The 27,642-nt window shown below is 36.3% G+C and overlaps 1 protein-coding gene across 1 annotated transcript in view; it reads left to right on the top strand.

Moving 5' to 3' along the window:
- Nucleotides 1-27,642, top strand: part of FSTL5 (follistatin like 5) — an 813,440-nt gene that overhangs the window by 454,120 nt on the left and 331,678 nt on the right. The window contains exon 6 of the mRNA XM_007955717.1: nucleotides 11,558-11,678. Coding sequence (XP_007953908.1) covers nucleotides 11,558-11,678 — 121 coding nt within the window. The remainder of the gene's footprint in view (nucleotides 1-11,557; nucleotides 11,679-27,642) is intronic.

The raw sequence follows: 27,642 nt of genomic DNA, 5'->3' as shown, positions 1-27,642 counted from the left end.
GAACTCACAGATGATGGAGTTTATTAGGGAATCAACAGGATACAATTGAAGTTCAGGAATGCACTCAGTCTCTCTCAGCCAGCTGTCCCTCAGCTACCATCTCTCAGCCACCATCTCTCACCCAATAGTCTCTCTCAGTCTTTCTCAGTAGCACATCTCTCTGTCAGCAGTTCATGTCGCTCTCTCATGCTGCACTCAGCAGCGTGTTTCTCTAAACAGCATGTCTTTCACAGCAAGCAGTCAGAGAAACTCCTTCTGCCTCTAGCAGGGCTCTACTTGAGCCTGGCTGAGTGGCCAAACTAACCAATACCAACATCAGAATTCTATACATCTGAAAGATGTTCACAACCACCAGCCACTCCTCAGAAGGAAGGTTGGGCAATCTACTTCCATAGTGATACTTCCTTGGAAACCTAAGGACAGGTCACTATGAATTGGATCCGACTCGAGGGCAGTGAGTTTGTTTTGTTGGTTTTTGTTGTCCCTTTTATTTACTTCAAAAATTATCATCCCCTTCACCATCATTTTAAGAATAACCACATCCATGATATACACTTTATCTCTTCCATTTTAGATAGACAATTTCTAATTTGCCCATCCCTATCAAACCAGCACTCTGCGGAGACAAGCATGTTACTTTCTCTCTGGAGAATTTTCTGTTCTGCTTGGAAATTTTGGGCACCTGCATCCATAAACAAGCAAAGTCCAGCCCAGTGCAAGACGTCAAATTGCAGTAACTTAACACCAGCTGGGAAGCTCTGGTGGTCTAGTGCCAAAGGCATTTGACAGCTAACCAGAAGCTTGGCGGTTCAAACCCACCAGTCATTCCTCAGAAGGAAGAATGGGTGATCTACTCCCTTAGAGATACTACCTCAAAAACCCATGAAGGGGTCACTATGAGTTGGAATCAACTGGACGGCAGTGAGTTTTTTGTTGTTGTTTTTCTTTTTTAACACCAGATCAGTGTCAAATATCTTCCTCTTCATTTGGTTGGGTTCTGATCAGCTCAACTTTAGCCATCCCAGCTAAATCATGGGTTCCAGCTGCCAAGTTAAGGAGTCACACTATTCCCTTCATTACTGACCAACCAGCAGACCAACCAGCACCTTCCTCTGTCATCCTCAGTCCTCAGGGACCATTTCAATAGTTGTAGGATCACAACTCCTTGCACTTAACTGATTGCTCAAAATTCAAAAAGCCAGTCTTTTTTTTCTTTTTTTTTCTCTTCAGGTCCTCTCTTCAAATGCAAATCTTCTGTTCTCTCAGTAGTTCTGGGTTGGTCTTTTCAAATGCAAATTCCATCACTCAGCAGGTTCTGGGTGGGGCTCAGATTTTCTACTTAAACTCCCAGTATACTTTACACAGAGTGTTTGAAACAAAAGCCTGTGTTTCTTCCAGGCAAATTCTATTTCCCCTGCCCGACTAAGAGTATCCACTGAGGGTGGACTGACACCCATTCTCTAGTATCCATACCCCATACTCATTTCTAACATACAAGTAGGTGACAGAACACTAGGAATCCATAGTCCATTCTGATAAACATATAATCCAAAACACATAATCTTTTTTTAAGACATTCCTGTTTCATCTCTTCACCTTGATTACCTTCCCATTCTATGTATATGGCCTTGGAATTTTGGCTGGATGTAAGCAAAAGCCCTAGGCCTCTGGATCAATCATCTCCCTTAATAGGTAACACCAACCAAAGTAATCATCTAAGAAACCAAAGTTTCAGTTCCCAGGTCTCTTCCTTTTACAGTCTTCCTTGGAGTCACTGCAATGAATCCTGCTGCTTCTGACACCAACTGTTAAAGGGGCAAGGAGGCAGCATCTTTTGACCTCCTCTAACTACACAAGAAAAAAAAAAATCTCACCACCGTGGAGTCAGTCCCAACTCATAGAAACCCCTCCTTGGGTTTCTGAGGCAGTTATCTCTACGGAAGGAGATTGCCCAACCTTCCTTCCAAGGAGTGGCTGGTGGGTTTGAACTGCCAGCCTTCTGGTTAACAGTTAAATGCCTCATGAATTACACCACCAGAGCTCCTAACAATAGAAGGAAAGACTCACCATCAGCAGCCCAATACCTGCTCCTACGAGGCTCAACATGCCACCACCCTCCAGCCCTCTTACTAACCTTGACACCAACCATTCCTCCCACTAGCACCCAAAACCTCTCTGCTGGGTTCATTAATTTGATCCCATGGCCACACAGAACTCACAGATTATGGGGTTTATTTGGGAAGCAACAGGGTATAATTCAAATTCAGGAATGTACTCAGTCTCTCTCAGCCAGCCATCTCTCAGCCAGCCTCTCTCAACCAACATTCTCTCTCAGTGTCTCTCAGTAATATATCTGTTTCTCAGTAGTGCATCTCTCTCATGTCTCTCTCATTTTTCCCAGTAGCATGCTTTTCTCAGCAGCATGTCTTTCTCAGCCAGCAGTCAGAAAGACCCCTTCTTCCTTTCAGAGAGCCCCTTTTGAGCCTGGCAGTGGCCAAACTAACCATCCCAACAACAGAATTCTATATACCTGAGAGAGAGCAAACTTCCTAGAAGATTGTTTTGTGTTGCTCCAGGTGGATAACTTTAATAAGCAGCTGCTCAGTTACTTACAGCAAAGTGGGAGCTACAAATACTATGGCTAGAAAAGCCATACCATGTAATTTACTACACCACACTATGTCTTAGAATTGACTCAATGGCAATGGATTAATAGCAAGGAGAAATACAACTGGAAATACAACTGTTTTGGAAGAAGCAAAGCCAGAATATTTCTCAGAAGTGAGAATGACCAGACTTTGTCTCTCATTCTTTGTTCATATTATCAGAAGGGACCAGTCCCTGGGGAAAGATATCATGCTTGGTAAAATTGGTCAGTAAAAAAGCAAAAGACCCTCCGCTAGGTGAATTGACAGGGTGGTTGTGATGATAGGTTCAAGCATAGCAAAAATTTTAAGAATGACTCAAGACTGGGCAATATTTCATTATGTTGCACATAGGGTCACTGTGATTTGGGACCAACTCAATGGTACTGTACAGCAGCAACAACAAAAAAGCTGAGAATACAGATCTTAAAGCATTTAATTTTATTTTTGATAACTTCCAATTGTCTTAGATTTCTATGTCATACATTCTACATTCTAATTGTTAATGGATGTTTGCAGCTGTTTCTTCTCATTTTGAGTTGTGTGATATCAACAAATGAAGGTCCTGGTAGTTTTTCTTCAGACATCTATAAAGAAGACCAGTTACAATGGCTATTATTCAAATTTACTCACCAGCTATTAGTGTCAAAGATGAAGAAAATGAAGACTTTGACCAAGATCTGCAATCAGAAATTGATGAAATATGTTATTAAGATGCATTGATAATCAGTGATGTTTGGTATGTGAAAGTTGGAAATAAAGACAAAGGATGGGTAGGTGGAAAATATGGCCTTGGTGATAGAAATGACTCCAGAGATCATATGCTATAATTTTGCAAGACCAACAACCTATTCATTGCAAATACCTATTTTTTTTTCAACAGTACAAATGGTATAAAAAGTGACTTTACACAGGGACCTCACCAGATGGAATATGCAAGAATCAAATTGACATCTGTGAAAAGATATGTTGGAGAAGCTCAATGTCATTAGTCAAAATACGGCCAGGGCCAACTGTGGAACAGATAATCAATTCCTCATATGCAAGTTCACACTGAAGCTGAGGAAAATGAAAAAAACTCCATAAGATACAAAATATGACTTTAACTATATCCCACCTGAATTTAGAGACATTCAAGAACAGATTTGATACACTGAACTCTAATGAACGAAGAGCTGGGATGGCATCAATAACATCATACTTAAAGCACAAAGTCACTAAAAAGGAAAAAAAAAGACCAAAATGGATGTCAAAAGAGACTCTAAAACTTGTTCTTTAGTGGAGAGTAGCTAGAGCAAAAGGACAAAATGATGAAGTAAAGAGTTGAACAGAAGATGTCAAAGAATGGTTTGAGAAGACAAATAATATAATGAAATGTGCAATGATCTGGGGTTAGAAAATAAAATAAGAAGAACACACTCTGCATTTCTCAAGCTGAAACAAGTGAAGAAAAATTTAAGCTTTGAGTTGACCTACTGAAGGATTCTATGCACACACACACAGACACACAATGGATGACACAGGAAACAGCAAATGAAGATGGAAGGAATACAGAGTCACTATACACAAAAGAATGGGTTAAAATTCAGTCATTTCAGCAGTTAGCATATGATAAAGAGCCAATAGTACTGAAGGAAGAAGTCCAACCTGCACTGAAGGCATTGGCCAAAAACATCATTCCAGGAATTGGCAGAATACCAATTAAGATGTTTTAACAAATGGATGCAACTCTGGAAATGCTCGCTTCTCTATTCCAAGAAATTTGGAAGACAGGTATCTGACCAAATGACTCTAAGAGATCTACATTGATACCCATTCCAAAGAAGAGTTATCCAAGACATGCAGACATTATTTAATGATGTTTATAATATCCCATGCAAGTAAAATTATGAGGAAGATAATTAGAAAATAACTGAAGCAGCACATTGATGGGAACTGACAGAAATACAAACAGGATTCAGAAGAGGACATGGAACAAGGTATATAATTGCTGATGTCAGATAGATCTTGGCTAAAACAGAGAATAACATAAAGAGGGTAACCTATATTTTATTGACTACACAAAGACTTTTGACTGTGTGGATCACAACATATTATATACTAAATTTTAAAGAATGGAAATTCCATAAAAATTGTGTTCATGCAGAACCTATATATAACACCCCCCCCAAAAAAAAAAAAAACTTCACTGCCATGGAGTCAATTCAACTCATAGTGACCCATCCTTGGGTTTCTGAGGGCGTATCTCTACAGAAGTAGATTGCCCAACCTTCCTTTTGAGTAATGGCTGGTGGGTTTGAACTGCCAGAGTTCTGGTTAGCAGTGAAGTATCTTAGGCATTAAGACCAAGAGAAAGTTGTTCTAAGAGAACAAGGGGATACTCCATTGTTTAAAATCAGGAAAGTTGTCTGTCAAGGTTTTATCTTTTCACTATAATTAATTGGTCTGCATACTAAGAAAATAAACAGAAAAGCTAGACTATATGAGTGACATCAAGAATGGAGGAGGACTCATTATCAACCTGTATATCACACAATGCAATCTTCCTTACTGAATGTAAGATTTTAAGCATTTACTGAAGATCAGACTACAGTCTTCACTATGGATTACACCTCAACATAAAGAAAAAAAATCCTCACAACTGTATCAAAAAGCAACATCACGATAAGTGGAAAAAAGCAATTGAAATAGTCAAAGATTTCATTTTACTTGGATCCATAATCAATACCCATGGAAGCAGCAGTCAAGAAATGAAAGCATGTATCACGTTGGGCAAATCTGATGCAAAAAGACCACTTTAAAGTGTTACAAATCATTAATGATACATTGAACATTAAGGTGTCCCTAATCTGAACCATGGTGTTGTCAATTTCTTCATATGTATGTGGAAGATGGCACACTTAAGGAGAATTAATCTCTTTGAATTATGGTGCTGGTGAAAAATATTGAATATAAAATGGACTGCCAAATGTACAAATAATTCTGTCTTGAGAAGTACAGGTAGAATGCACTCATCTCAGATATTTGGGGCATGTATTAGGAGGACCAGACCATGCTGAAGGACATTATTCTTGGTAAAGTAGAAGGTCAGCCAAAAAGAGGAAGACCTTCAACTAGATGGATTGACACAGTGACTGCGATAATGGGTTCAAAGATAGCAATGATTTGGGGGATTGTGTAGCACCTGTTGTATGTAGGGTCCCTATTATTTGGGACACATTTAATTCCTCCTAATAAGAATACAACAATGAGGATTTGCCTTTTCTGTATATTTCAAATTAATGAACTCATACAATATATGGTCTTTTGTGTTAGGCTTCTTTCATTTACTGTAACACTCTTTAAAGGTAATTTTCATTGTAGTACGCTGTTGTTGTTAGGTGCCATCAAGTTGTCTTCAAGTCATAGCAACCTCATGTGCAACAGAATGAAACACTCTCCTGTCCTGGGAAATCCTCACAATACTTGTTGTGCTTGAGCCCATCACTGCAGCTACTGGGTCAGTCCGTCTCATTGAAGGTCTTCCCCTTTTATGCGAACCATCCACTTTACTAAGCATGATATACTTCTGCAGAGTCCACAAGAGCCAAAATAGGACCTTCATTTTATCTCATGTTAATTCGGGGACTTAAGAATATATTTGACTCATTGAACACCAATGAACTAAGATGAGACCAGTTGTGGGGTGATATTGAGAATATCATGCATAAAGAAAGAAAAAGGTCGTTAAAAAACAGGAAAGGAAGAAAAGACCAAAATGGCTATCAGAAGAGACTCAGAAACTTGCTATGGAATGAAAAGTAGCTACAGCAAATGGAAGAACACTGTAGTATATATATATCAGTACTTCATTCCTTTGTGTTGCTATATTGTATTCCATTGTACATATATACTACATATTATTTATCATTCATCAGTTGATGGACATTTGGATTGTTTACAGTTTGAGGCTATCATGAGTAATTTCACTATGTACAACTTGTGTGGAGAATTTGAATTATCTTGTGTATATACGTGATTGAGATTGCCAGGTCCTATGGAGCTCTGGTAGCATAGTCCCTAAGGCATTTGACTGCTAACCAGAAGGCTGGTGGTTCAAACCCACCATCCACTCCTCAGAAGGAAGGTTGGACAATCTACTTCCTCAGTGATACAGCATTGGAAACTCAAGGAGGGGTTTATATGAGTCAGATCCAATTCGGCAGCAGTAAGTTTGGTGTTTTTGGTTTTTATGGTAACTCTAAGGAGCCCTGGTGGTTCAATGGTTAAATGCTCAGGGGCTAAATGAAATGTTGGGTATTCCAATCAATCAGTGGCTCTTTGGGAGAAAAGATTTGGTAATCTGTACCCGTACAGATGCCCCCCTAGGAAATGCTATTAAGCTATTTTGCTCTGTCATATATGATCTCTGTTAGCCACAATTGACTCAAACACTGATAACAACAATGTTACCTCTATGTTCAGTTTTCAAGAACTGCTAAAATGTTTTGCATTTCCACCAGAAATAGTTGAGGGCTTCGTTTTCTCTGCTTCCTGGTCAACATTTATTTTCATCTGTCTGTTTTATTTTGGTCACCTTAGAGGGTGTGACGATCTATCACACTGAGATTTTAATTTACATTTACCTATTGACTAAGAATGCCAAAGATCTTTTTATATGATTATTAGACACTTACAAATCTTCATTTGAGAAATGTCTATTCAAATTATTTATACATTACATAACTCTTTGTTAATTGTCTTGCTTATATGTTCTGGATATGAAACCTTTATTATACATATGATTTACAAATACTTTATTTGATTTTGTGGGTTATCTTTTCATTTTTTTAATAGGGTCTTTTGAGATACTTTTTTTTTTTAATTTAATTACTATGAAATCTAATTTATCCAGTTGTCTTTGGTTGTTTGTATGTTGGTGTGATATCTAAGACACCATTGCCTAGTCCAGTGTCATGAAATTATATCTATGTTTACTTCAATTAATTTTAGAGTTCTTTTTGAGAATAATTTATATCTAATGAATAAATTTTCCATTTGTACTTTCAAGATTCTCTCTTGAGCTTTAGCTTTTGATAGTTTCACTATAACACATCCACACAAACAAGTATGCAATTCTTTTGTGTTTCTTGTACTTTGACCTTGCTGATTATATATATGCAGATTAATGTTTTTCATGAGATTTGATAAGTTTTAATCATTTTTTTTTCAAATATTTCCTCTTCCTTTTTTTCTCTATATTCCTCTTCTGAAGCTCCTTTATAAGATTTTGGTACACTTTATGTGTCCACTGTTCTCAGAGTTTGTTCATTTTTGTTTTTCTTTCTACTCTTCAGACTAGAAAGTATCAATTGCCATATTTTCAAGTTACCACATTCTTTCTCTGATATTTAGATATTGTTATGTCCCTTTAATTAATGCTTTTTCATTTCAATTATTATACTTTGAGTTTGAGAATTTCTACTGATTCTTTTATATGTGTAGTTGTCTACCTCTTTCTATACGAGCTTTTTTCTATTTGGAAAGATATTATTCTCCTGCTTTTGTTCAAATTTTTGGCTATAAATTTCTTAGTTCTTCTAATATATTTATGTAGCTAAATTAGAATCTGTTTCTAAGAAACCAGTATCTCGGCTTGCTCAGGGACAGCCAATACAGACTGTGTGTTTGTGTTTCCTGGTTTTTTATATGTTTTATTTATTTTTATTGCTTTTGCTGAAAAGTACACATTTTAAGTGATATAATCTGGCAACTGTGGGGATAAAATCTTCCTCCTCCCATAATTTCCTGGATTTACTGTTATCAAAGTTTATTGTTTTCATCATTTATTTAATGTCCTTACATCTCTCTTCTTCATTGTGTGTGTCCACTGAAACTTCTCAGTTACTTCAGTGGCCTGTTAATGATTGGACAGATTTCTTTAAATGACTTGAATCGTTAAATCACGCAGACTTTGTTGATGTGCTTTTTTCTGTTTTATATCATGTATTTCGTGCTTCTCCAGGGAATTCAAAACTCTGCCTTAGCCTTCATTTCCTGCTTGTGCAGAGCCTCAAGATCAGCCAGAGACCAGAAATTAAGGATTCTCTTGTTTTTAGTACACAACATTGTCCTTCACATATGCATGTCTTGTAGATTCCTAGGAATATGCAGAGCTTTTCAAAGTCCCCTATGGATATCTCATACCCAGTTTTCTCTTTTTTCTTTTGTTATTTATTATTATCCTGTTGTTATTCTCAACTGGGATCTCTACACAGAAAGCTGTGAGATAAACAATCACTACTGATTATTTTCAATATGGGACTTAGGGGTGAGACTTTTCACACAGGGAGAGCTCTAAGTTTTGTTCAGCTGAAGACAAGTCCTAAGAATAGAGGTATTCAGGATGCTGCTGAACCGAACAAATAATTACAGTTTTATGTGGATGAGGCCATTGGAGAGCTCAGAACCTGTTCTTCCCCTGCTGCAGTGTCAGCTATATATGATGGTTTTCTCAGCTAGCATAATTGAAAGACTGTTGGTTTTCAAGGTTACTTGGAACTGTGGAAAAAACAATACAGAAGACAAATTAAAATGTGACAAAGCTCACTGTTCTTAATAAGAATCAATATTTTTTTGAACAAGTGCCCTGTGAATTTGTTGCATGCGTTTGTTTAGTTTCCAGAGTTCTGAAAATGTTGTTTTTTTTTTTTTCCCCCAGTGGATTAACTGCCTAAGAAGCCCTGGTGAACAAAATTTAGGCATTCATGGTTTGAATCCACTTAGTGGCTTTGCTGGAGAAAGACCCAGCAATATGTTCTCATAAAGATTACATCATACAAAACCCTATGGGATTTCTACTCTGTGACATGGGGTTGCTATGAATTGAAAATTGACCCAAGAACATCTAATGAACTAACAACATTCACTTCTTGTTCTAACATCTTTATTTTGGTGTTCCAGGGGGTATTTCTTAGATTTGATTTTGACCAGTAGTCTTATACCGATTGTTTTGCTTTTGTTTTTTCATTCCTCCAAAACAATTTTTGCCAGTCATTTAAAATGGTATGAGTATTTTATTCTAATGTACTGATGTTTTGGTTACCTAGTAACACTCTGACAGGAATATATAACAAATGGGATGGCCTTAACAAACAGGAGTTTATTCTCCTACAATTTGGAGGCTTTAAAACCAAGTTCAAAGTGCCAGGCTTTGGGGAAAGGGTGAAATCCCTGCAACCTTGGGCTTCAGCTCTGCCTCCTGTTCCCAGCCCACTGGAGCTAGAGGCTTTTCTTCACTTAGACAGCTGCTGGCTGCTGAGGCTGACAAGCCTAAGGTTGACAAACAAAAAGGCACAGTTCTGATGTTACCAAATCACATGGCAGGCCATTAATTCAAGTCCATCGAAAGTACCAAGGTCAGCAGACCATGACAGGCTGCTGAACAACAACATGGCTACATGCAGGATTCAAGCATGCCATAAGCTAGAGACCTTTCACAAAGCTGCTTCTTATATATGGGAAGCAGACCACATCCCTAAAGCAGCTACTCAGTTGCTCCAATACATTCCACCAGGGACTTAATTACCAGTCTTGCCATGGAGAATAACTACATCCAGGTGCCCAGCCACTCAACCTGGCCAAATTAATTGACACAAAAACTTAACTACCACAACTGGTTATTTCTAGACTTGAAATATTCTGTTCTCTTGATTTGGCTATGAATTTTGCTACTAAGAACAAATTGATGCAGTGATTTTATCAGGGGATATATATTATTAAAATATATAAAAATTTGAGTGACATCCAAGGTGCAACTATTTTTTTTTTTCCCCATCTGGAGTAAAAAAGAGTGAAGAAAATAAAAGACACATGGAAACAATCAGTCCAAAGACCAAATAGACCATGCAAACCTCAGTCTCCATGAACCTGAGACCAGAAGAACTAGACGGTGCTCAGCTACAAATGCTGAGTGCTCTGAAACAGATCACAAAAGAAGGTCCTGGATAGAGTGAGAGAAAAGTGTGTAACAAAACTCAAAAGAATTAAAAAAAAAAAAAATCCAGGTTACTGGTCTGATAGATATTGGTGAAAACCCCAAGGCTGGGGGCCTTAGACACCATTCAGCCTGAATGTAACCCCATGGCTCAACCTTAAGCCAAGCTATAGACAGGTCTATAAGGTAAGCTATAACATCAGAGGGATACATGCTTCTTATTACAACCATATGAGATTAATTAGTTAATTAATTAATTAGAGATTAATCTCAGATTAAATGTATGAAATTTATAGGGCATCATTTGCGCAGGGATAAAGCTCAGAAGGCAGGAAAGAAGAATGGATGGGAGTGGTAAATATAGTGAGGAAGTTGGAAGTGGGAAGCTATTACATTGCAATCAATATGAGTCGGGGCCGACTCGATGGCAAACAACAACAACAACAACAACACCACAATCAAAATGTGTATGAAATTTTGACTGGAAAACTAAATTGTTATGTAAAATTTCAACTAAATTACATAAAAAGAAAAACAAAATATATAAAATCAATGCATAGTTACAAGTGTCAACAATATTAATAAGAGCTGATTGATTTATTTTAGCTACAAATTAGAAAATGTATGGTATAAGTTTATTAATATTAAGCATGTAATTAAAACAAATATTTGGACTTTAAATAATGTTATATATAGATGTATATATTTATAATAAATATCTAAAACTTACATTCATTAATGAGAGTACAATTTTTAAAATGTCTTAAGAGAATTGTAATTATAGGTCCTCTACTTTATAAGGCTAATGATGATCATTATGATAATTTTAAAACAATAATTAAAAAAATATGCTCCATAATAAACCTTTAAAAATTCTATTTTTACAATCTGTTTTAAATATAAACCTTGTTTCATTTTATTTTTATTTTTTCTATAGGATTTTGGAGATGACGGATCCTTGTATATTACTAAAGTTACCACAACTCACATGGGCAATTACACCTGCTACGCAGAGGGCTATGAACATGTCTATCAGACTCACATCTTCCAAGTAAATGGTAAGAAGTGTGGTATTGCTATATATATGTTTGTTTTGCTTCACTAGCTGTTCAAAGAATATCATTGTTGATTAGGAACGTAAGGATTCCATTTTCAGTGTAATCAAGGTTTCAATAGTTTTCATTTTGGGACTTAATATTTCTCTGAAAGCTCTCTCTCTCTCTCTCTCTCTATATATATATATATATATAAAGTACCCAAGTGAATATATACTATAAATTAACACTACTTTTAATCATGAAATTTTAAATAGTAACTGTTTTTAATTGAAAGATCAAAGCTTGGAAAATTTAAATAACTTTTTCAGTTTTAGAATATCAACAATTAAGCAAATGAATAAATTTTGGAAAGTGAAAAATTATAGTTTAATCAGATCATCTACTTAGTTATTACTTAATGATAAACTTGTTATTTATGTACAACAGATTTTATACTCTTAATTATAAATTCAATGGCTATGAACATGGCCAAACTGGGTGATATAATCCTTACATTAGAGCTTTGCTTTATTCCTTATATATTTCAAATTTGTTAAGTACCTGAATTGACATAGGATTGCAAATATACATTAATAAGCAAGATCCATTTCTGTAATATTTACTCTATGATTTCATAAAAGATGGCAAGACTTTATAAGATGGCTGGTGTGATTGACATGAATGAAGACAAAATTGGTATAAAATTAGCTTGGAGAGGTAGCCTGGGTTCAGATCATTTAGAGCACTGGATGTAGGCAAATATTTGGGTTCTCAGTCTAAGTGTAATTCAAATCTAGTAAAGAGTTTTGTTAACGGAGTGATTCATGCTGATTTTTTTTTTTTTTTTCCTCCAATGAGTTGAAGTACTGGGATATGTTAAAAGGCTATTTTATTTATTTAAAAAAAATAAAACAGTAGTTTAAAATATGACATTTATGGTGGACTGGTAAAGAAGTAGTCATATTTTGAATATAAGTTGAAAGTAGATCTGAGAATACCACTGATAAATGGCATGTGGGTGTGAAAGAAAAGTATATTTATAAAAAATGAAAATAAGAATTGGAAAGAAGCAGTTGGATATATGGTGGTGTCATCAACTGCAGTGGAGAAGCAAAAGATGGGAGATTGGGTGAGATTAAAATATTATATATAGTGTTACATATGTGTGTATGTGTGTTTGTTTGTGTGTAACATATTACCTTCAATCTTCAATATAGTTATCCAGATGAAAAAGTCAAGTATCTAATGGAGTATATAAATTTGGAGATCAGAGAAGAGTGACAGTGCAAAGTTGTATATTTAAATGCTATTAATATATATAGGAGCTCTGGTAGCATAGTGCCTAAGGCACTTGACTGCTAGCCAGAAGGTTGACGGTTCAAACCCACCAGCCACTCCTCGGAAGAAAGATAGGACAATCTACTTCCATAGTGACACTGCCTCGGAAACCCAAGGAGGGGGAGCTATGAGTCGGGTATGACTCTATGGCACATAACAACAACAACATTAATACGTATAGACTATTTTTAAAGCCATAAATCTAACCATTGCAAGATAACCTTAGAAATGAGTATAAATGGATCTCAAGTTAGAGAACTGAGCCTAAGGCTGAGGTTAACAAACAGAAGAGAAAAGAAGTTTCAGGATGAATATTCTTTGATGAGTATTGTATGTACTGGGAAAATATTTAGACAATTTTGGAAGAAGTTTGAAAAAATAGAGGAATCTATGGTTTTTGGCACTCCATAGAAACAGATATAGGCCTTGGCCACTGGTGCAAAGCCAGTGGTCCACTTGACATTGGTCAAGGCTTTGAACTTAACTTCTGAGAAAACCTGTGAGGAAACTAAGAGAGATGTGAAGAGGTTGATACTTGTTACCAGTGGCCCCAGCTGTTTGAAGTTGGACTTTCAGATAGAGCAATTGTACCTACTGACATAATAGCTCAGGAGGACAGATGAAGTATGTGACGGGGTGCTTCCTATCTAGCTGCCACATTAATGGGGAAAGGATTGTTCTCAGATTGGTCCTCACCTTCCCTTTTACAGTGATTCTTTACTGACTATTGGTATATTTTACAAGACTAATGCTTTGCTTTTCCTTTTGTTGTGGTTGGTGTTTTAGTCTTCTTCTTCTTCTTCTTCTTTTTTTCTTCCTTAGTGTTAGTGAGAGGAATTCTCCAATTTCATATTTGTGTTCCTTAAATTTTTCAAAAAAGATTTTCACAAATACACATTAACAGGAAGTGGGGAAATTTCGTGGAAGTATTGGCAACATACTACATTCTCATTAGAGACATAAAGCAGGTAGCACTGTCTGTTACTTTTTTTTTTTTATGTTTGCTACCTTTAACCTGGTATATTTTTCTCAACTTTATCTTGTAAATATTATTTTTCATGTAATCTTAGTGCCTCAAGTAGGATCGATTAATTCTTCAACCTCTTGTCCTCACTTCTCTCCCTGATTATTGATACTTTCAGTCTATGTACCAACTGCACTCATAGTACTTTATGTCCTTTTTAGAGTAGTATATTTTCCTATGTCATGAAAAAATAAAAAATAAAATGCAAAACACTGGTCTTTATTCACACTTTTTGGAAGTTGGATTTCAAATCTGCATTTTGACAAGCTTCCTAGTAATTGTGATGAATGATGAAGTGTGAAACTCATTCTAAAAGCGTGTCATCTATTCACTCATGTCTACTTCAGTTTTCTTACATAATTCACTCATTTGCCACAATTCCAGCTGGGATACTCAGGAAGAAAACTTTGAGCCAAACTGGAGGCTTCATTGTTGCAGGATATGACCAAGTGCAGCATCGTTCCTTCTGTGAATGGACCATTATCATTTTCTGATCTCAGGTTTTCCAGAAGACATTTTTAAGAATTAAAAAATAATAAATTTCAAAATAGGCCTTCCCATGATATGCACACTGTAGTAGTTATGGTTTCGTGTCAACCTGGCTGAACCATAATTTTGAGTAGCTGGGCAGCTGGATGCAGTTATTCCCCATGATGAGATTAAATGTGGTGTCATCAACTCCATGGTGGAATCTGCTGTGAGTGCTACTTAGTTGCCTTCGGGATATGGCCAGCTTCCAGTAAATGAGACACTTTGAAAAAGGTCTCTAGCTTTTAGCATTGTGGACCATGCAATTGGCTGAGTCTTCATCCAGTGACCTGCCAATTTTGGAATTGTTCCTGGACTTAAACCAGTGGACTTCCTTGTGCTTGTTGAACTTGGGAATGTGTCATTTTACTCTCTATCCTTGGGTTCATCAGTCTCAGTAGCCAGAAGCTGCCTGAGTTAAAGAAGCCTCCAGCTCCAGTGGGCTGGGAGTAACAGGCAGAGCTAAAGCCCAAGCTCAAAGGACCTTTTCCTAGCCCCTAGATCTGGCACTTTGAACTCAGACTTTTAGCCTCCTAAATAGTAAGAGAATAAATCCCTGTTTATTAAAGCCATTCTCATGTGGTAAGTCTTTTTTAGCAGCACCTAAGAACCAAACTACACAAATCAGACTTAACATTATGAATTAATTAAAGGAAGTTCAATATTAGCAATGGTTGCTTATGCAGAACTACAATGCTTTCCTTTTTTAGAAACATAGATTCCTGAATCAGTATCTCAAAAGAGTATAAAGTCAGTCTCTTTCTACTGCCCTCTCCAATATTTAAACTGTTTTGAGGTTTTCATAAACAGATATGGATTTAGGAAGAATGATGGAATTATCACTGCTGAGAGGGCAAACAAGATGAGGAGTATAATTTAAGCATCAGAATTGAATCCTTGAATGTAATCAATGAGGTGACAAGGTTTTGTCAAGTGTTAGGAGAATAAAAAGTGGGGAAACAACACTGGTATTTTTTCAGGGATACTATCACAGGGAATGTCAGCTGAAAGTTGTATAATAGAACACTGTGAAGATTGATATGGAATCGAGAAATTTCTAAAAAAAATAAAAATAAAAGTATGACAGCAATATTTTATGCTTATATGAATAATTCAGGAAAGATGAAAAGAAATCATCTAAGATAAAGAAGGAATAAAAATAGGAGTCAAGTCTTTAAGAAGTTGACATGATATGGTCCACAGATGGGGGGGTTGGTCTTTGAAGATTCACAGTTCATCTATCAAAACAGAAAGGAAAACAGATGGCTTAAGGACAGATACTATGGGTTGGAATAAGAGGAAATCCTCTTTGCATTGCTTATATTATTTTCAGTGAAATGAGAAATGACAACCACTGCAAATGAGGAATTTGTGGGAGCTTAAGTGGTTTGAGGAAAAGAGATGTAAAATAATTTTCTTGTAGGGCAGGAGAGTATTGGAAATAGCAAAATATAGTTCTTATATTGCTCAGAGCTTGGAGTGCTATTTAGGTAATTTTAAATTTAAAAGAGAAATGAATAAAATTAACCAGCATATTGGTATCTTTTATTTCACTAGTAATTGGCTGTGAAGTAGCAGTTTAGGAAAAAAAGAAAAGATTTGAATTTAACCAGAGATTTTGTTTGTCAGGTGAGTAAGTGGTATAGAGACAGTGGTGAGTAATGTGAGTAAGTTTATTAGTGAGTGATTATAGTGAAGTGCCAGTAAGTGCTAGGTTAGGATCAAAGTGAAGTCATGAGAATTTTGATAGGAAATTAGAAATTGACATTGACTGTAGGTCCCGGTTCAGTCAAATATAACTAGAACAGACGGCAAGAATTAAACATATGCAACAATTACACTTAAAGCATTTCTCTGCATTTGATAAATTCTAATTTAAAAACTGTTTTTAACTTGATCAAGTCTGTACAAAGAGAATCATGGACCCCTAAGGTTTGCTTAGTAAACTTTTGCTGAAGATAATTGAAAAAAAGTTTGCAGAACTTCATTAACAGAGAGCATTTACAAATTCAAACTGGATTCAGAAGAGGATGTGGAACAAGGGATGTCATTGCTAATATCAGATAGATCTTGGCTGAAAGAAAAGAATTACAGAAATATGTTTATCCGTGTTTTATTGACTATGCAAAAGCATTAGATTGTGTGGATCATAACAAATTATGGATAACATTATGAAGAATGGCAACTCCAAACGTTTAATTGTGCTCATGAAGAAACTATATCTAGATAAAGAGGCAGTCTTGTGCACAGAAAAAGGGGGTTTTGGCTTGGTTTATAATCAGAAGAAATGTGTGCCAGGGTTGTATTCTTTCACCATACTCAATCAATCTCTGTGCTGAGCAATTCTGAGAAATTAGGTTATATGAAGAAAAACAAGGGATAAGGATTAGATGAGGACTCATTAACATTTTGAAATAAACACATGGAACATCCTTGTTTGCTGAAAGTGATGATGACTCTAAGCATTTAATGATGAAGATCAAAGAATACTGTCTTCAGTAAAGATTACACCTCAACATAAAGAAAACAAAACTTCTCACTATTGGACCAATAAACAATGTCATGATAAATGGAGAAAAGATTGAAGTTGTCAGAGATTTCATTTTACTTAGATTCATAGTCAATGCCCATGGAAGCAGCTGTCAGAAATTAGACATCATACTGCACTTGGCAAATCTCCTGCCAAGACCTCTTTAGAGTGTTAAAGAGCAAAGATATCACTTTGAAGACTAAGGTGCACCAAACCCAAGCCATGGTATTTTCAATCGTCTCATATGCATGGAAAGTTGGACAATGAATATGCAAGACTGAAGAATTGAGTCATTTTAATTCTGATGTTGGGGACCAATACTGAAAATACCTTGGACTGCCAGAAGAACAAATAAACCTGGCTTGGAGAAAGTACAGCCAGAATGTTCCTTAGAAGTGAGAAAGGGCAGACTCCATCTCACTTACTTTTGTCATGTTGCCAGATGGTATCAGTCCCTGGAGCAGGATATCATGCTTGGTAAAATAGAGAGTAAACAATAAAGGGGAAAAACCCTCAATGAAATGCATTTACACAGTAGCTAGAATTATGGGCTCAAGCATGGCAAAGATTGTTAAGGTGAAGCAGGCCCAGGCAGTGTTTTGTCCTGTTGTACATATAAGGTGGCTATGAGTCAGAGCCAAATCTTCAGCACCTGACAACAACAAAGGGTTGATTGATGTTTGGTCAGTCTAGATGTTCTTCTAAATATAAATTACCAGTTCTGGCTTTAGCTAAAAGGGGAAATGATGTATACACATTAACATCGATTCATCCAAGTTGACTATAATCATTTTTTTTTTCTTTACTTCATTTTTCTCTACAGAGACTACATCAAGTTCATTTAAAAATTGTTTGTAGTGTTTAAACTTTTTTGAAGATGTAAAAAGCAAGGTAGAAAACATAAAATAGCAGTAAGAGATTCCTTTCTTTTGCTAGTAATAGAGACCAAGAATAGCAGGAATTTGTAGAGAGTAGTAAGTTTTTTTCTCTTCACATAAATGAAACTCTTGATGGTTCAAAGATGGCAATCCCATAACATTAGCAGTATCTTACATTTCCCCGATCCTGGTTAGCATGTGGTGTTCATTGTCAATATCATCTCAGGATTCAACTGGCTATTAATATTTCATTCATTATGGACACATTCAGGAAGGAAAAAGGAAAGAAGATCAGGAAAAAAAAGGAGAAGGATATTTGGAAATATCAACAATATCATCAACTGTACCTGGTTAAATGCAAGTATATTGCAAATCATGTTTCTGTTACTTTATTATGTTTCAACCATTACAATAAAACAGTTCAATTAATTAGAAGGAAAGGGAAAATAAATATTGAGTAAGAAAATAGTTATATTTGCCACAAAATGTCTTACATGGCAAATATTTGCAAAACAAATGTAAGACAATGACACTTTATAATAAAATATCTAGAAATGGTGAGATCACTGTCAAACAGTAAACCTACAATTTATTTATTATATTGCCTTTTTTGTATATTTCCTTTTCCTTTTGTTTTATATTTGACATAATTAATTATAATAATTATTATATATTATCATATATATTATATCATATAATTATTATATTTGACATAATAATAATTTAATCATAATTGTTATGTAGCAGTGCTCACTGCCGTCGAGTCGAATCAAACTCATACTGACCCCTCCTTGGGTTTCCGAGGCAGAATCATTTCAGAAGTAGATTGTCCAGTCTTCCTTCCGAGGAGTGGCTGGTGGGTTTGAACTGCCAGCCTTCTGGTTAGCAGTCAAATGCCTTAGGAACTACATCACCAGAGCTCTTTATATAGAAATAAGTATACTAAATTTGGGATACTCAAATTATTCTTATAGAGTAAAAACAATAATAATAAAAAAAGTTGGGAATGAGGAGTACCACTACAGAAATACAGTGAAAATTCAAGAAAGAGCAAACTAACTAGCTAAAAGCACATGTATGATTCCAATCTTCAATATAATTTTAACTCGTTTTCCATTTCTTATCCACTTTACAGAAAATGTTCAAAGACCTTTAGAAAATAAGGATTTTGTGTGGAATTTATCTGAACAATTTGTCAGTTATAAATAAATAAATATATTATTGATCATCAAAGAGCTCTGAAAATGTCACAAGTCATCGGAATTTGTGCAATATTTTTGAAGTGTAAAGTCTATTTAAATATCCCAGAGTACAAGTCAAATAAAAGTTTATCAATAGCCATTGTTTCTTTTCTAACAATGTAAAATTAGATTATTGAAATATGAGAGTACTTCTGTGTCCTTGACAGATGAAACATTACGTATAAATCAAAGGAGAATGACTCTACCAGTGAAATTCATTTCATGCTTTCTTTTTATTTTTCCATCAAGCAAATTGTCTTTAGATGTTAAGCTTATGATACAGAATGTTTAAAATTTTTAAAAGTCATTCAGTGTTTACACTACCCTCTAGGCAGAAAGCTTGTCCATATTTGCAATAAGCGCGTATGTACGCTGTTGCTTCTCTTTTTCATATTCTGTAAGATCTCACACACAATATTGAGTGAATATTTTGTTTTTCATTTTGTTTTTTAACTCATATCAGAAACTTCTACATTAAATTGTTGGTTTATTGTGGATCTGTATACAACACCTCTATTTTTCTCCTTCAAACTTTAGAAACATCTAAAAGAAAAATGCAGAGTCAGAAATGCAGAGATTAAATCATGACCTTCATTACTGATGAAATTATTTAGAGGAAGTGATTTTAGTGCTGCACTTCTTACTCTTGCATCATAAAATTGAACTTCTTCATCCAATCACAGAGCCTTCCCTGATGAAATTTCTATATTATCAAAATGGAAATGAGAATAAACCTTTATGCCAGCAGTAAGAAGTCCAGAAAGAAAGAAGAGAATGGCCTAGTTCTTTCTTCTCTCTCTAGGTTCCACTGTGAGTAAATAAAGGAAAAGAGAGAAGCAATGAAGGTTACTCCAGGTCAGAGATTCTCAAACTGTGATCTCCACAAGCATCATCAGCAATTTAGAAAAGTGAATTTTCAGAGCACACCAACACCTACTGAATCAGAAACTCTGGGTGAGGAGTCCAGTGATCTGTATTTTAATGCACCCACCTGGTGATTCTGAAGGACACAAATATTTGGAAACCATAGCTCTAGCAATTATATACTGTATTAAAAAAATGAGAAGTGGGAATAAGTCTTCCTCCTACTTCCAACTTTTTATTCTCTTAATTTTGACTTGGAATTTTAGGCTGACAATGATCTAAGTGATGAATGTCCTTTAAAGGGTGAGAGTAGTCATGGATCAGATTAGTCTCCTAAAGGAGACATTATTGATTTTTTGCTCCACATCCCCCTTGCTGCAGGGAATGTCCCTGCAACTTCCAACTGAAACAGCCCGTCTTTCTCCCATTCTTCCTTGAGACATTAACTGGCATAGGGATTTTTATTAGGCTTTGTGAGCCTGATGTGTTAAGGGTTTAATGCTCCCAAATGCAGTCCTTAGTAAATGAGGAACACAAATCAGAAGATAATGAGCATGGTTTCCTATTTACTCCATGGGAAAATTCTGAGGTGTATTCTACATGATTCTAAATGAAGTGCAGTCCACAGAAAGCTTGAGTGTTTCTGCCCGTAGTATAACATGCTCTTGAATGCACCATTTTATATATGTACCTGTTGACACAAACAGCTAAGCATTTGGCTACTAAATGAAAGCTTAGTGATTCTAATCTACCCAGGAGCTTCATAAGAGAAAGACCTACCATTCTGCTTCTGTAAATGTTACACTCAAGAAAACCCTATGTGACAATCCTACTCTGTCACATAGGGTATCATGAGTCAAAATTGACTTAACAGCACCTCATACAAAACAACATATCTGGATGGTGCAGTTAATGAACTTTATTGCTAACTGGATGTTGGAGTTTTGAGTCTACCCAGAGGTGCCTTGAAAGAAAGACCTGGAATTCTACCTTCAAAAAATCAGCCTTTGAAACCCTGTGGAGTTCTGCTCTGACACACATAGGGTTGCTATGAATTGGAGTTAACTTGAAGGCAACTGATTCATTTGGTATTGTTCTATGCCATCTAGTAGGCTCCTACTTATACACCCTGCACACAATAGAATTAAATACTGCCTGATCCTGCACAATTCTCATACTTATTGCTTTGTGTGAGCCAATTGTTGCAGTTACAGTGTCAATCCATTGTGTTGAGGGTCTTCCTCTTTCTCACGCATACTCTATGTTACCAAGCATGATGTCCTTCTCCACAGACTGGTCCCTCCTGATAACATGTTCAAAACAGACTCCAAATTCACTGTCATACAGTTTATTCAAACTTAGAGTGACCCCTATTGGGTTTCCAAGGCTATAAATGTCTACAGAAGCAGACTGCCTCATCTCTCTTCCTTGGAGTGGTTGGGGGGTTTGAACCACCAGTCTTTTGGTTATCCACCAAAAGTTTTAACCACTACACCATCAGAGCTCCTTGATATGTTTCAATTATGTGAAATGAAGTTTTGTTGTCTTTTCTTTCAAATAATTTCTTCTAATATGTGTAATGACTATAACCTTAGAAATGCTGTAAGGGAATTCCATGCTGTCTTATGTGGTCACTACGTTATGAAATTGACTTGATGCCAATGAGTTTGGGTTTTCTAGGGAAGCAAAACCAGTGAAGCTTGTACAAATAGAAATAGGAATAGAAAAAGATAGATAGATAGATAGATAGATAGAGATATACACATATATATATGGAGAGAAATGTATCTCAGGGAATAGTTCACACAGTTATAGAGGCTGGGAAGTCCCAATTTCATGGGTTAAAAGTCAAGCTGGAGGTCTTTCCTGACTCACAGAGCTGCAGGGCTGACAAACTCAAGATCGGCAGGTAAAATGGCAGATTATTGGCTCACAGGCTAAGACAAAAGTCCCAAGATCAGCAGGCAATAGGGAAGGCCATTGGTTCAGCTCAAAGAACTAGAAATTATGATGATACAGCATCCAGGTCTGGCAGAAAACCAGAGAATATTCCAAGGATGCTCATACATTTGTGGAAGCTGGCCATACCTCTGAGAAAACTATCTTTTAACAAGTGGATGCTCATAGAACATATCATCGTGGAAGTAATTACATCACAGCTGCTTAAACCACTTAGAATCATGGTCTAGCCAAGTTGACACAAATTTAACTATCATAGGTATGTTATACAATACCAAATCCATTGACATGAAGTTGATTCTGACTCATGGATGCCTCGTGTGTTACAGAGTAGAACTGCACTGTAGAGGTTTCTTGACTATAATCTTTCCAAAGCAAATTATGAGGCTTTTCTTTCATAACACTGTTAGGTATGTTTAAACAGACAATCTTTAGGTTTATAATAAAGTGTAAACCATCTGTGAGACCCAAGGACTATATATATATATATAGTTGTTGTTGTTGTTTGCCGTAGAGTCGGCCCCGACTCATAGCGACCCCTCCTTGGGTTTCCGAGGCAGTATCACTATGGAAGTAGGATTGCCCAACCTTCCTACCTAGGAGTGGCTCAATATATATATATGTATATGTAGTATTTTCTTGGATATGCTAGAGATTGTGAGGATGATGGTGACATAGGACTAGGTAAGGATTCAATATAAGGTTTCCATGTGGTGTAGTTGGCTTGATGGCAGTTAAGAACATTCAAGATTTTATATACATATTCTTATGTATAAGTCCTGTAGAGTCAGCTCCGACTCATAGTGACCCTATATACAGCAGAACAAAAAGCTGCCGGGTTGTGTGCCATCCTCACAATCCTTGCAATAGCAGAGTTCATCATCGAAACCACTGTGTCAATGCATCTCATTGAGGATCTTCCCTTTTTTTGCTGACCCTCCACTTTATCAAATATGATCTTCTTCTCCTCACAATGGTCTCTTCTGACAACATGACCAAATTAGTTGAGACAAAGTCTGGCCATTCTCTCTTCCAAGGGGCATTCTGATTGCACTTCTTCCAATATAGATTTGTTAGTTCTTCTGACAGTCTATGGTACTTTTGGTATTCTTTGCCAACACCTCAAATCAAAAGCATCAACTCTTCCGTGGTCTTCCTTATTCTCTATCTGTCTGTCTGTCTATCTATCTATCTATCTATCTAGATATAAATAGATATAGATATTGTGATAGTTGGAGCTGTGTGTCAACTTGGATGGACCACAATTCTATGTGGTTTAAGCAGTTGTGATGTGGTTATTCCCATGATGGGATCAGATGTATATGAGCACCCAATCCATTGAAAGGGAGTTTCCCTAGGGATGTGGCCTGCTTCCAGTGTATCTATGGCCATCCTGGGAAAAGAGACATTCTTCTGTGAATTAGGATTGTGTTGTGCTGCCTACAAATGTCCGTGAGTGAACAATCCACCATTCGGCCTGGAGATCTTGGATTCGTCATTTGTTGGAGTCAACAGACAGTATACTTCTGCCAACCTTGAGCTCCTCAGCCCCTGCAGCTGCATGAGTCAGGAAAAGCCTCCAGCTTGATGTGTGATCCAAGAACTTTGGACTTGCCAGCTTCTATAAGTGTGTGAGCCATTTTTCTAAGATAAACTTTTTTCTCTATATATATAAGCTTAGGAGCTGTGGTAGCATAGAGGTTAAGACGCTTGCCTGCTAACCAGAAGGCTGGCGGTTCAAACCCACCAGCCACTCCTCGGAAGGAAGGTTGGACAACCTACTTCCGTAGTGATACTGCCTCGGAAACCCAAGGAGGGGTCGCTATGTTGGGGCCGACTCAACGGCACATAACAACAACAACAACATATATAAGCTTTATTGAATTTGTTTCTCTAGAGAACCCCGTCTAACACAGATATAGATATAGATAGATAGATATAGACCTATCTATATATATATCTAGGAGCTCTGATAGCATAGTGCCTAAGGCACTTGACTGCTAACCAAAAGGCTGGCAGTTTCAAACCCACCAGCCACTCCTCGGAAGGAAGGTTGGGCAATCTATACTTCCGTAGTGATACTGCCTCGGAAACCCAGAGGGGTCGCTATGAGTCAGGTCCAACTACACAACACATAACAACAACAAGAAATCTATATATCTATCACCAGCCACTCCTCAGAAGGAAGGTTGGGAAATCTAATTCTGTAGTGATACTGCCTCGGAAACCCAAGGAGTGGTCGCTATGTGTCAGATCCCACTCAATGCCAGTGGGTTTGGTTATATATAATTTATAATAATATATGTAATATATAACACCTTTATAATATAATAATATTATACCTATATAATATTATAAATAATGATACATAATGTTGTATGTAATGATAATATTTCATATATATAATATAAAGTATGGGTACACCTATAAATTTGGACTCCCTGGAAACATATCCAAAATTAACTCTTTACACCAAAATTCTTTTCTCAGAGCTGTGTCTAGAGACACTTAAACTTAGATAAGTTCTCATTTTAACAACTATTGCTGCTCTTTCATACTTCCAAGAAGAATTAACTGCTGGGCATTATATATTTCTTTTCAGGTAACTCTGAACTATATTAGAATAGTACAATAAGTCACTAACTCTAAGGCTGACAAATTCTCTTTCAATATTATTTTCCATGCTAAACTATGTCCACTTACATTGTTCCTTAGAGCTCATCAGAGCTTCTACAATTAGATGAAATTATGGCAGTTACATTGTTCACTAGAGCTCATCAGAATTTCTAGATGAAATTCTGATATCAAGATTTTCCAACTATATAGAAATTCAATAGTTTTTAAATTCCAAAGTAGAAATAAAATTTAAAAGATTGAAGTTCCAGAGAAATTAGTCCACAATAGTTAACATCCAAATTTAAATTCTTCTGCCCTTAATGACATAAAGTCTAAAGAAATCCCCAATTTTCAATGCAAGTAAAAGAAAAAGAATAAACTTCCTCCATATTTTCTTACTTGGTCCTTTTCAATGAAAGAAGTTTTTGAAAATTATATAAATATGTGTTTACTTAAACATCTATATTGGGCTAATTATCTTTGTTTCATTATACCTTCTTGCTATTTGTTTTAAAATTGCCACATCTATTTTTTTTTTTTTCGCTTCTCATGCCTTCTCTTACATTGTATAATTTAAAAATGCCATTTTATATCACTTTTAGTAGAATAGCTATACCTCTCTCTTTATTTAGGCAAAGCACAACATTTTTTGTTGTTGTTGTTGTTGTTGTTTGTTTGTTGTTAGATGCTGTAGTGACATCTCTGACTCATAGTGACCCTAGGTACAACAGAACAAAACATTGCTCAATCCCGTGCCAGCCTCACTATACTTGCTGTACTTGAGCCCATGGTTGCAGCCACTGTATCAATGCACCTTGTTGGGAAACTTCCCCTTTTTTCATTGACCCTCCACTTTTACCAAGCATGATATTCTTCTCCAGGAACTGTTCTCTCTTCATAACATGACCATGGTATGAGGAAGTAAGTCTGGTCATTCTTGCTTCCAATGAGCATTCTGCCTGCAGTTCTTCCAGGACAGATTTGTTAGTTGTTTTAGCAGTCCATTTTACTTTCAGTATTCTTTACCAACAAACACACAAAAGCAAACACATTCACTCCTGTTGAGCTGATTTCAATTAATGGTGACCCCTCCTTGGGTTTCTGAGGCTGTATCACTATGGAAGTAGATTGCCCAACGTTCCTGCCAAGGAGTGGCTGGTGGGTTTGAACCACCTGCCTTCTGGTTAGCAGTCAAATGCCTTAGGTACTATGCCACCAATGCTCCAACACCACAATTCAAAAGCACCAAATCTTCTTCACTCTTCCTTATTCATTGTCCAGCTCTCACATGCAAATAAGGCAATTGAAAATACTATGGCTTTGGTTAGGCCCACCTTAGCCTTCAAGGAGACATCTTTGTTCTTCAGCACTTGCAAGGGGTCTTTTGCAGCATATTTGCCCCAAGCAATACGTCGTCTGATGTCTTGATGAGTGGTTTCACTGGTGTTGATTGTAGAAACAAGTAATAAGAAGTCTTGGACAACTTCAATCTTTTCTCCTTTTATTGGTCCAGCTGTGACGATTTTTGTTTTCTTATTATTGAGGTGTAATCCATACTGCAGACTGTAGTCTTCAATCTTCATCAGTAAGTGCTTCGAATCATCCTTACTTTCAGCAAGCAAAGTTGTGTCATCTGCGCATCGCAGGTTGTTAATGATTCTTTCTCCAATCCTGATGCCACCTTCTTCTTCATATAGTCTAGCTTCTTGGATTATTTGGTCAGTATACCAATTGACTAAGTATGGTGAAAGATACAACCTTCATGCACTCCTTTCCTGATTTTAACCCATGCTGTATCCCCTTGTTCTGTTTGAACAACAGCCTCTTGCTCTCTATACAGGTTCCTCATGACTACAATGAAGTTCTGGCATTCTCATTCTTCTCAATGTTATCCATAATTTGTTATGATCCACACAATCGAATGCTTTTGCATAGTCAATAAAACACATGCAAAAACCTTTCTGGTATTTTTTACTTTCAGCCAATATCCATCTGACATCAGCAATGATATTCCTCATTTCACATCTTTTTCTGAATTCAGTTTGCATTGCTGGAAGTTCTCTGTCAATATACAGCTGCAACCATCTTTGAATTGTCTTCACTAAGATTTTATTTGCATGTGATAATAATTATATTGTTTCATAATTTCCATGTCTTGTGGAATCACCTTTCTTTGGAATGGGTACAAATATGGATCTCTTCCAGTCAGTTGGCCAGGTAGCTATCTTCCAAATCTCTTAGTGTAGCTCAGTGAAAACCTCCAATGGGGCATCTGTTTGTTGAAACATCTCAATGGGTGAATTCTGCCAATTCCTGGAACCTTCTTCCTTGCCAATTGCTTCAGTGCAGCTTTGACTTTTTCCTTCAATATCATTGGTTCTTAATCATATGCCACCTCCTGAAATGGATGAACATCGATCAATTCTTTTTGGTACCATGATTCTGTGTATTCCTTCCATCCTCTTTTGATGTTTCATGCATCAAAAGCTTAGCTTATACAATTTCAAATTATCACAGTTAGTCATTAAATAATATTTACCAATTCACATATAAGAAGTGCTGGTGGTGTAGTGGATAAGGGATTTAACTATTAACCCAGAAGTTCAGTGGTTCAAACCCACCACTTGCTCCATGGAAGGAAGATAGGCCATCTACTTCTGTAAAGATTTACAGCCTTGGAAATGCAATGGTTCAGTAAGTGTCAGAAATGACTCAATGACAATGAGTGAGTTTGAGTGATTTCATATATAGTGTCAGAATTTTAAAACAGCCACTTTGATCTTTCCCTGTTCCATCTTTTATGATAATATAATTAATCTTTTATTCCCACACAGGCTATGAAATCCACAATTTAAAACTATTGTTTTAAATAGTTAAATATCTTTCAGAATGATGAAAAATCAAATAAACAAGACACATTTACCATTTTTGGTACCTTCTTATTTATTTCTATTGATCAAAATTTCTGAATTTTCTTTTAGTCTAATAAAGATTTTTTTTTTTTTTT

The sequence above is a fragment of the Orycteropus afer genome, unplaced genomic scaffold (assembly GCF_000298275.1).
Source record: "Orycteropus afer afer isolate SDZICR_OR568_19922 unplaced genomic scaffold, OryAfe1.0 scaffold00535, whole genome shotgun sequence".
In the NCBI taxonomy this organism is placed as follows: Eukaryota; Metazoa; Chordata; class Mammalia; order Tubulidentata; family Orycteropodidae; genus Orycteropus; species Orycteropus afer.
Note: the sequence above shows the minus strand (reverse complement) of the source record. Positions and strands in the feature narration are given on the sequence as shown.